At 39.9% G+C, this 11549-nt stretch overlaps 1 protein-coding gene across 1 annotated transcript in view; it reads left to right on the forward strand.

Moving 5' to 3' along the window:
- NKAIN4 (sodium/potassium transporting ATPase interacting 4) overlaps positions 1 to 11549 on the forward strand; it is a gene marked incomplete in the record, with an annotated part of 38249 nt that overhangs the window by 25170 nt on the left and 1530 nt on the right. The window contains 2 exon segments of the mRNA XM_072414413.1: positions 3675 to 3735; positions 5613 to 5697. Coding sequence (XP_072270514.1) covers positions 3675 to 3735; positions 5613 to 5697 — 146 coding nt within the window.

An 11549-nucleotide genomic window follows, 5' to 3' on the forward strand; every position in this document is an offset into this window, starting at 1 on the left:
GCACAACAGATATACAAACCTGGAAACTCAGCACGGGAATGGAAGGAGCCCCTCATAATGAGCACAGAAGATATATAGACCTGGGAACTCAGCACAGGAATGGCGGGAGCCCATTAAAATGGGCACAGCAGGTGCCTTGGAACTCATTGCCGAAATCTCACCAATAAAGTCCCCGTGAGATAAAAGAGACTGTCAGGGGGTTTACTTCTCCAACATCCAGCAACATTAGTTTAAAGTGTCCATCCCTTTACCATGATAAAAAGCAATGGGAACCACACAAAGCCCAGAGAGCCCCAGGGAGGGGACAGAGCCTGGCAGACACAATTCTGGCTCATTAGTCTGTAAATAATTCAACGGGCCAATTGACAAAGGGAGAACAAAGGCTGTCTGAAGGGCGTTTTCTAATGGGTGGCTTTTAAATAAGTATTCATCCGCTACTTTTTAGAAGGAAGGTTTGGCACCGGGTGAATATCAATAGAAATGTAGAAGAAGAATTTACCAGGGAAGAAATGCATCAGGAAAGGAGACTTAAGGGGGATATATATTATATGTATGCATATTTTAATATTTTTAATATAGGTTAAAGAAAATAAACATTTCATTATTTTATTTTTATTAAGAAATAAAAACTATTTCATATTATTTTATATTATTTAGTTAAGCTTTACACCAAAACTTCATGCACACAGCTGAAAAAAAAATATGGTTTACTTCCAAGGCATTTGTGTTTCTCTACATCCAGGCTTGAGATTTTTGCTGATGTGCCAGTGCTGGAGACCTGATACTTCTCTGCTGCAGTTCAGTAAAACTCACAGGTCTTGTTCCTCCCGTGGCCTGTGGCTAGGCAGTGAAAGCATCAAAGTAATGGGATCATCCGTCATCTGTGTGTTGTTTGTTGCCACATGAGCACTGCAACATAACTGATTAGCTCCTTGAGCTGCTTCTTTGTCTTTCAGTCTGAGCCATGCTATACAAGGACTACAAGAGGCAGCTTCTGTCTCTTTGTGATGGCTCCCACCATGGTTGTTCTAGGATCTGGGTCTGTACACCTGCTATGCTAGTTAGAGGTGGGTCCATCTATCCCTGTGCTGTGTTCCTGGGTCTGTACACCTGCTGTACCCATTAGGAGGACTCCCCATCATCCCTATGCTGAGTTCCCTGGTCTGCATACCGGCTGTGCCTATTATAAGCGGCTCCTATCATACCACTATGCCAATTACCCATGTCTGTACACCTGATGTGCCAATTATTGGAGGTTCCCTCTATTCCTGTGCTAAGTTTCCAAATGTCCATCATGACGGGGAGCCGTCCGCCATCCCTGTGCTAATTTCCTGGTCTGTACACCTTTTGTACCCATTAGGAGGATTCCCCATCATCTCTATGCTGAGTTCTTGGGTTTGCATACCTTCTGTGCCCATCATACCCCTATGCTAAGTTCCCATGTCTGTACACCTACTGTACCCATTAGGAGGAGTCCCTACCATCCCTATGTTGAGTTCCAGGGTCTGTACAACTGATGTGCCAATTATTGGAGGTTCCCTCTATCCCTATGCTGAGTCCCCAGGCCTGTAAACCTGCTGTTCTCATTACCAGGGTCTCCCACCTTCCCTGCTGCATTTTATTTTATAATGAATGTAACGGGAGGATCTGAGATACACCAAGGTGGGCACTTTATACTCCTAGGTGGATTGGATCATATGAGAGATCGCTGTTAAAGTATATAAAATACATAAGAAGCCCAGGTAGACGGACTCTTTAGGGGCCAATGCGGTTCTGTGGCCACACCAGTTACAAGTTGCGCTATGCTTCCCGGTACTTGAAAGAGCAGCTGTGAATTTTTGCCCTGAAGGATGTTGAACAGCAAAAAAAACAGAGAATATTTTTAGAGCTAACATTTAGAAAGTTAGGAAAATGTTACTTTTATGCTTCGGTAGAATCCTCTCTCTTGTCTTACGCCATGCACACAATTCCTGGAGCCTGTGACCTTTTTATGTCCCTGCAGTGACTGCGCAGGGAGTGTCCCTGATACCACCTGACACCAAACATTCCTGAACCAATCCCCAGCCATTCTCACATCCAGCTGTGCCGGGCTGGGCCTGGCTGTTCTTACATTCTTCACATTGGGCCCGGCAATACATCATTGGCAGATCATCTGCTGCATAATATAGGACAGACGGCGGAATGCTGGGAATGCCGGAATAATATTATCATAGTAATATGCGTGAAAAATTTGTGAGCCATCTGGTGGTCTAAGGCTTAAAGTGGACCTGTCAGTAATTTTACAGGTCTGCATAATACATTTACACTAAAAAAGCTCCATTTTTGATCAATTCAAGACAAAAGTATTTTCACCTTGCATCAGGTCTATTTCCTATTGCAATAGCCTTTTGCTTGATTTGTACAGAAGATGAAGCTTTTGGAGTAAAACTCAACTTACTACCTACTGTTTGAGCTGCTGGTCTTTCCTTGACCAGTCCCATGCAGCCATGGCAGAAGTCTCTCTGCCCTCCTAGCCTGACCACTGACATATTCTCCCTCAGTGCATGTGTCTGATCCTTGCACTGTATGGGATGATGCTGAGGTCCTGTCCACAATCCAAAGCATTGGACAGAGGAAGAGAACCCCATCGGCTATGAGAACAAGTAAGGTAACTCTTTCTCCAAATGCATAACCCCCTTACATTGAGGGGGGAACCGGGTGCAAGGGCAAAAACAATTTTATGATACCACATCCTTACATTTATCCAAGACTATCTTTCCAACTTTGTTTTATGGTATTTTTTAGGTACCTTTTACATTCAAATTGTTAAAATTACATGTTTTATTCCATTATATTATTGCAGATTACAAAAATTTCAATAGAAAATATAGAATTCCATATACGTTTCTACTTTCAATCATATAAACATTTCAGACCTTTCTCCTTTATCTTTGATTATAAAAGCATTTTTGTCCGCAGTCCTTTACGCGTTTCGCCATCAGTTGTACAATTTCTGCATATAATTGCTATGAAACAATGTTCGTTAAATATATATCTAGTCGTCCGTTTTCAACAATTTCTTCATAAATACATTAGAGAAAATCTATATTTAATGGATAGTTACTGACAAATTACCGGTAAACGCTTTGTGATGTCCAATCCAAACCTTTTTAAAAATATTGTTCATTATATTGTGTATATGAGGTAATAAAACATAAACTATACTTAGTAATCACAGGAGAGGGTCTCCACTTTCAGTTCATTGATATCTATTAGCGACCTTTGTAGAGACCCCTCGTTTCTGATCTCCTGCTCCCCCTTATCCTTACGATGATAATGATGAGGCAGGAAGAAATCCCCACTGTGCTCTCCTCTAATCAGCCGTGCACAGCGAATTGATGAACAGTGTTTAGATTTTTGCAAGCATGACTGTTCAGCTTGGGCAATGATTATCTGACATATGTAAGTTTGAAGTTTGAAGCAGCAGGGGCTATTCTGTGTCAGGAAGGGGTCCTGGCAAGCAACTGGAAAGATGAGAGGCACCGGCACTAAGATTTATATGTGTGTTATCCCTGGGCTGGTATCTCCTAGAAGTAGACAGTGACCATGGATGATGGTTCCTTCTGCGTAAACTTTAACAGGTCCCACAATAGATTTTTCTGTGTTCGTTATCTAATCACTTTTCTCTTTTCCAGCTCCTTGGCTTTGTGTATGCCTGTTATGTGACCAGCGTGTTTACAGAAGAGGAGGATAGCTGTGAGTATATTTCAGACTGGGAGCTGATACAACAAAAACTTTTCCTTTTTTCTTTTTATAATGGATGGGTCAAAGTAACACAAAATTTGCTGGGGGCCATTATAGGCTAAATGAGGCTTACAGCTAAGCTCCAGGAGCAAAACACAAATATATTCCTCAATAGCCATACAGGATATACATCTACCTTGTGTGTGTCAGATGCTTTTGCAAATTCAGGTAAAAGTAACGGTGACATCATCATTGTTCTGTAGGAGGGGCCCAGCAGGCCCACCAACTACAGGCTGCCAGGAGGGGGCGGAGACAAGACCGGTCACTGTGCACAAAGAGGGAGAAAAACAAGGACCAGTCTTTATTACAAGAAGCCTCTGTACAGAGAAATCCAAATGCATCCATATCATTTCCATCGTGTTTTTGAAGAATGGGTCCATCATTATTATTAGGTTGGCGTGATCCCTCCAACACTCTTCCCTGGGGAATCAAGCAAGGAAAGCAGGATCATTTTTAAAGATATTACCCCAACATATGTGCCTATAATGTTGGCATTGGTGTGGCAGCCTTGGTGCAGCCCATTGTAGTGCCTCCAACTCCAATAGACACTGAGGGCGACAGGTAATAAAGAATGAGCTCTGGGTGTTTTTTTTCCATTAACCTAAAAACACTTATTGAGGGATAAAATCCAGAGAAGAACAAGTAACAATCTCACATCCATGGACCATGCAGACCGTCACCATTTTGGAGGGAACAATGGAGAGGTGAAAGCATTGTTGTCCATGGGAAGGTTGGCCATGGCCCATCATAGAGGATTGGGTCATGCCAGTATAGCCGCCTCCAATGTATTTGTACCTCCGGTGTATTCATTTTATATCCAATTTATAATACAAAGCAAATCTTCCTATAGTATAACCCATTCAGACCCCTCATTGGGAAACCTAAAGAAGATTGTACAAGCATTATGTACCACGGTTGGTTATTATATCCCAGATTATACACAGATTGGCATACAGAGTATGTCAGATCTTATTGATGTCATGAGTACTGTACAGATGAGAGGGGGAAGGGAGTCTCATTAGCCGATTTTCTGTTTGCTGCCGCAACCTCATCTCTGCAGGGACCGATATTTATAGGAAGGAGATTTGGTACTAATGATGTGATGGATCCGAGGTGCCGGACACATCCTGATTATTTCATGGCTGGAAGAGCTCCGAATTGTTGTGGGCACGATGGAACATTAATGGTTAACGTCACATGTCCCTTGATTAACCTAGATTCTGGGGACAATCAGTCAGTGTGTGGGAAAGGGGCGGAGGTGGGTCGCACTGGGTGGGGGGGAGTGCAAAGGAATTCACACAGGGGTGGCAGAGGAGGGGATTAGGGGAAACAGTTAAAGGGCCACAGCCTATCAAAGGTAAAAAACCCACATAAAGGATAATGCAGATCACTAAAATCTTAAATGAGCTTTAACATATTATTATAAACATCGATCAGGAATCAATTGATCATTGAAAAGTTGCTGTGGTCGAGTGGTGCAAGGCAGTAAAACTAATATTTTACATTTGATTTTCAATCAGAGAATAGTATACTGATTGCCCGGTGCAGCCAGCCTCCCATAGCCTGTAATGGACGATTGCACATATCCATATAACGAATACACCTCCAGTTATGGCGGATCTATCAGACTTGTATGTTTGACCCCTCCATTTTTTTATTTAGGGTTATTGAACCTTTCTGTTCCCCTTAGGCTAGATATAATCCATCTTGTCTGTCATCCATTCATCCCACGGCTCTTCCCTTCCTCCTACCCTGCATGCCTGTATCATTGTTTTATTTTTATTTTTTATTTTTTTTTGCTTTTATTTTGGGACTTTTGTTTCTTTCAGTTGATTTCATTGGTGGATTTGATCCATTCCCCCTCTACCATGTCAATGAAAAGTCCAATCATCCGCTGTTCAAGCAGAGTTATTTGTAAGTATAAGCTGGCTCTCTGCTGCCTGCTCTGTCTCTGCCAAGCTAGCCAATCAGAACGATGCTACAGTGGACTTACTGACCAATCGTATCTTTATGTTTGATTCTTTGCTCTGATAAATGCAGGTAATAAATGGCACTTGTGACTAACACAAGTAAGATCACTCGTCAGACATACAGTCAACACAGCTCTGAGCCAACATTCAGCTTCTAACATAACCCTGAAATAGATATGTTCTAATTCTGGGTGAATCTCTGGTTTCACTTGACCTATAATATGATTTAAAGCTTAAAACACATGAACTCCTCTAATATATGTGAGCAAATAAAGCCAGTGTGCAAAAATAACTTTTTACCTTTTCTCCCTATCCATTGGGAGCTGTTCATTGGTCATTTAGCTTCACTTTAATCTTCAATATTGTCTTCCAAGAAGTTCCAGACCTGCTCATATTAAAATGTCAATGACCTGGCCATTGTGCTCATTGTTGAGCATTTAGAGTCACTCACGTGAAACAAGTAATCCAAACATGAGTCGGGGTCAGAGACATAGGCCCTGATTTATGAAACCTCTCCAAGGCTGGAGAGAATACACTTTCAGAAGGGAACTGGGTGATCCAGAAAACATGGAATGGGTTTTTAAAAATTATTCCTATTTGCTAGCAAATGTTTTGAATCCTTGTCCAGATCTATTCCAGGTTTGCTGGACCCAGCTTCACTGATGAAAGTGTATTCTCTCCAGCCTTGGAGAGCTTTAATAAATCAGGGTCATAGTGTGAAGCAATGGGGCAGCATGGAGAATCTATGAATTATCAGAAGCATTGGCATCTCTAATGTTTTCAGGTCAGGGCTGCCCATCTAATGACAATACATGAACAAAGCGACCTTTTCCAGAGACAGCTTGCTGCAAGAAACAATCATTTGCAGGCCTTTAAACATTAAAATGATAGCAAAAGTAGATATTTTACACTGCTGATATGTCCTTCTGACCAAGGCTACGTACACACATGCAATATTCAAAGTTGCAAAAGGAACGATTGATGACCAGTCAACGATTATGCATGATTATTTTGCTGTAAGGATACGATCGTTCAAATATAATCCACCAATAATGTACACACACTAGACTGAACGATGCAGGAAGTGACATGTACAGGAGAAAGTGTACTGCAGAACAATCCACAATCACTGAACGAATGTACACACAATAGATTGCGAATGATCGTCGCCCAATCAGATCCGCTAGGACGATCATTCGTTTCCAGCAACTTTCCTCGTTCCTCTGCGTTGTTGGCCAGTCGTTGTGCACTTTTTTTGTTAAAGATTATCGCTGGTCAATCGTTCGTTTCCAATGACAATTATTGTATGTGTGTACAAGAGATGTCAGCGTACAAGCCATGGCGGTTCTGTATCATGATGTGTTATTCTGGTCACTGCTGGGTGTAGTGCTCAGTGCCAAACAATACGTCCAATCAATACGTCATACAATCCGTCAAATACACAATATAACAAGCTTGGTGTGCTATAAGATAGAAAGCTGTGCCTGGTGTGGACTCACAAACAAAGTTCTGCAATCACAGCGGTCGTACATCAGTCACTGAGAGCCCACCGTCCTGCAGTAATCACATAAGTGCACTTTTCCTATAGCAGGGATGTAATGGAATCATTTATTTACTTTAAAAATTATTATAAGTGCAGAGAGGGGTTACAAATGTTACTGAAATATCCACTTTATTAATGAAATCAGCCTTGGATTGGGAAGCAAACTCTGATCGCCTGTGGGAAATGTAAGTGTGCTGCCACTGAACCATAACATTTTCACCTTTTCTTTATTTATATATTGTACATAAATCCTCTTTAGCTGGTTTGTATTCTATATAAGATTTTATACCGGGTAGATGAGCCCAGGAGGATCTGTGTGCATTGTATACACTATACCACAAACGTCTTTACAAATCACCATAAGACTATATAACTACATCACAATTCAGGAAGATGCATAGGGGTGCATAATGTCACTAGGGAATAGTGATGATATAATAAGCAGATTTTGTCCAGGAATACAGGAAAGGGTTTTAGATATTGGTTTTCAATAAATGTTATTTTGTTTATTGGCAAAAAAAAAAATTTGATATGGTTCAGTTAATATGGTATTGGTGTGTGAAAGCTGTGGTGCACGGGTGAATTTCTTCCCTACCACACATATAATCCATGCTAAATATTTTTGGGGGGGTTTTTCCAACACACCAAAAATTTGGATCAGCCTAGGGGTGCTAATACAGAGCTGGTATATCCAGTATATACATTGTGTCTGCTGGTAGAATTATCGTCTGTTGCAGGAGGACGCTTCAAGTTCAAAAGATTGTAAGCTCTTCTGGGCAGTGTCTTCTCCTATTCCTGTGTCTGTCATGTGGCCATATTGATCCGTCTTCCATCTGTCATTTGTAACCCCCTATTTATTGTACAGCGCTGAGTAATAAGTTGCCATTATATTAATCCTGTTTTATTAATAATAATATAAATGAAGGACACGGCTCGGTATAAATCTGTTGCTGGATCTTATAGGTATCTGTAGGTTGTGGTTCAGTGCTGCCTGCCACTAGGACTCAAGTATAAATATATTTATGGTTTTAGTAACATAAATATGACTTTGTGGATGTTTTTGGCACATTACTGTGTGAATGTGTGGTCCAGCAGTAATGTTCTTGATTTCCATTCAGAAGACCCAAGTTCAATAAAAGCCGTTTTGGTTTAAACGCCAGGAACCTGGGTCATCATGCTTCTGCTAATACAGCTTAAATTGTTATATGTGTAGGGTAGCGTTTAGGAGTCTTACCTCCCATGTAAGTAACTCCACTTCATTAACTGTTTTATTCTATACACCAATAACACATTATGAAAATACAATGCTAGTTTATAGTGTTAGTTGTCTGATCTAGTGCAGGTTATTTTGCATGCATGGACCCAAGCTTTAAAAATGCTATTTTGTTCTAAACACCAAGAACATAGCTCAGCATGTTTGCTCTATTTGAGGTTGGGGTTCAGTAGTAGAAGTCTTACTTAAGTATAACAAATGTTATTTCACTTTAAACACCAAGAACCTGGATCAGTATGGTTCTGCTAACACACCCCAACCAATGCATGTGTGGTCTGGAGGTAGAGGACATACCTGCCACGCAGAAGACCCAAGTTCTATAAACTTTTCTTCTTTTAAACACAGATAATATGAACCAATATGGTTCTGAAATGCAGGATGGGCCCATATTGTTAGATATGTGGTCTAGTGGTAGGTGTCCTATCTACCATACAGAGCAAGTGATTTATATTTTGTTCTAAGCACCAATACCATCAATCAGTATGGTTCTGAAATATGGAACTTATTGTTATATGTGTGGTCTGGTGGTTAGTGTTCTGCCTCTGACAAGGGGAATGCAGGTTCAATAAATATAGTTCTTTTGTTCCATGCACCAAGAATATTGTTAATTGTAATATTGTTAATACAGTACTAGCCCATAAAGTTAGATGTGGGTTTAGTGGTATTTTTTTTACTGAGGTCCAGACAACCAAAGTTCAATAAATGTGATTTTGTTCTATACACCAAGAACAGATCTCAGCATAATCTGCTATTCCAGTTTATATTTATATACCGGTACATTGGAATGGCGCCATCTAGTGGTAGAAGTCTTACCTGACACAGGGGCCCAAGGTAATAATTGTGTTCTCAAGAACAAGCCTTAGTATGGCTCTGCTAGCAAAAAGCCAAAACGTGTTAACTGATGTGTGGTCTAGGGTAAGAACTGTTGCCTTCCATGCAAGGGGCCCAAGTTTATTTTTTTATTCTCAACACAAATTATTTGTTTCATCATGGCTCTGTTAGTACAGCAGCAATGTTTATTGTTAGGTGTTTGGTCTAATGGTTCTTACCTGCCCTGCAAGTTCTAAAAGCAGTATCTTGTTTTAAACAACAATAACGTGGATCTGTATGGTTCCAATAATACGACACAAGCCTATGTTGTTTGAGCTGTGGTCCAGCGGTAAGGATCTTGTCTTTAGACAGACAATACAAGATCAATAAATATTTTTGTTCTAAATACCAAGAACAGGGCTTTGCTAACAGGAGATAGTGACTGCTGTTAGTTGTGTGGTTTAGGCCATGTAAAACACCAATGTTGTAAACTTTTTTTTTGTTCTTAACACAAATAACTTGGCTTAATATGGTTCTGCTAGTATAACCCTGGCTTTTATTATTAGACGTGTGCGCTAATAGTCGCATTCATGTCTGCTATTCAGGAAGCCCGAGTTCTCTAAACATTGCTTTGTTTTAGCCACCAATAACATGGATCTGTATGGTTCTTCTAATACAATACAAGCCTATGTTGTTTGAGCTGTGGTCCGCTGGTAAGAATCTTGTCTGATAGACAGAGAATATAAGTTTTATAAATGTTTTGATCTAAATACCAAAAACAAGGCTTAATATAAGTCTAGCTGGCTGTGTGGTCTAGCGGTAGAATTATTGCTTGTCATTTAACAGAAGCAAATCCAATAAATGATATATTTAATGTACAACACTAGATTTACATTTTATGGTTCTGCTAATAAAACTGGAGCATTTAGGATAAGTGTGTGTTCTATTGGTAGAATCCTTGTCTGCTACACAGGAAAACAAAGTTCATATAATACTATTTTAGTTTAACCCACAATAATACGGCTTGGTATGGTTCTGCTAATACAAGGGACACATATACATTCGGTGTGTGTGGTAGGGATAGGTTTTTGTGCCTTCCATTCAGGGGACACACATTCAATAAATGTAGTTTTGTTCCTAACACCAAGAACATTAATTATTATGATTTGGTTCCTACAGCACATACATGCACCTAGTAGATTGTGGTTCTGTGGTAGAATCTTTGCTTTCCATAGCCCCTAGTGCATTAAATGTTTTATTAATATAACTTCCAAGAATGCGGCTTAGTATAACTCCGCTTATACATTACCTGCGTGTGTTGTTATGTATGTGGTCTAAAATAAATAATCATGGAATCCAGGTTTAATGAATGTTATTTTGATGGCTTGTTGTGGTTCTACTAATAGAGCTGTAGATTATAACGTAGGAAGTGTTAGAATTCTTGCTTTCTGTGTAGGGACCCAAATAAAATAACGGTTGTTTTGTTTGCAACACCTAGACCTTGGCTAATTCTGGTTCTGCTAATACAACCATAACACATAATATTAAATGTGTGGTCTTGTAAAGTTTTGTAAATGATGACACTAAGAACATGAGTAAATATATATAAGAACATGAGTGAATATGATATTATTCCTACAATTTGTATATATCAGCAGGTTGAGAATCACTGGTAGAAGTCTTTCCTTCCACACCATAGGCCTAAGTATTATATGCTTTGTTTTGTTTTAACCACCAAGCATGAGGCTCAGTATAACGGGGGGATATGTTGCTAGATGTGAGGACTTTTGCCTCTCATGTAGTTCTATAAACTTTATTTTGTTCTAAACACCAAAAACATCACTTAGTATGATTCTGCTAATACAGGTGTAGACTATAAAACATGGCGGAGTAATGTAATAAATCCGGTAATGGTGGAATTCTCTCGGCTTCAATAAATGTTCTAAGAATCAGGATCTGCTGCTTCCCCTGGCACAAATCTTTATATATGAAGTGATTCATTGGTTATTGTCTCTCTTTCTCCATGTGGAAGCTCTGGGTTTCATTTCCCATCTGCTCTGATTTTATACTTGCAATGACTTTATCCAGTTATTAATATTTTCTATCAGTATTTCCTTATTTTAAGCGCCATTGTTGATTTGACTTTTTATCCTATACGTTAGGACATCCA

Source organism: Pyxicephalus adspersus, chromosome 6 (genome assembly GCF_032062135.1).
Source record: "Pyxicephalus adspersus chromosome 6, UCB_Pads_2.0, whole genome shotgun sequence".
NCBI classification, from domain to species: domain Eukaryota; kingdom Metazoa; phylum Chordata; class Amphibia; order Anura; family Pyxicephalidae; genus Pyxicephalus; species Pyxicephalus adspersus.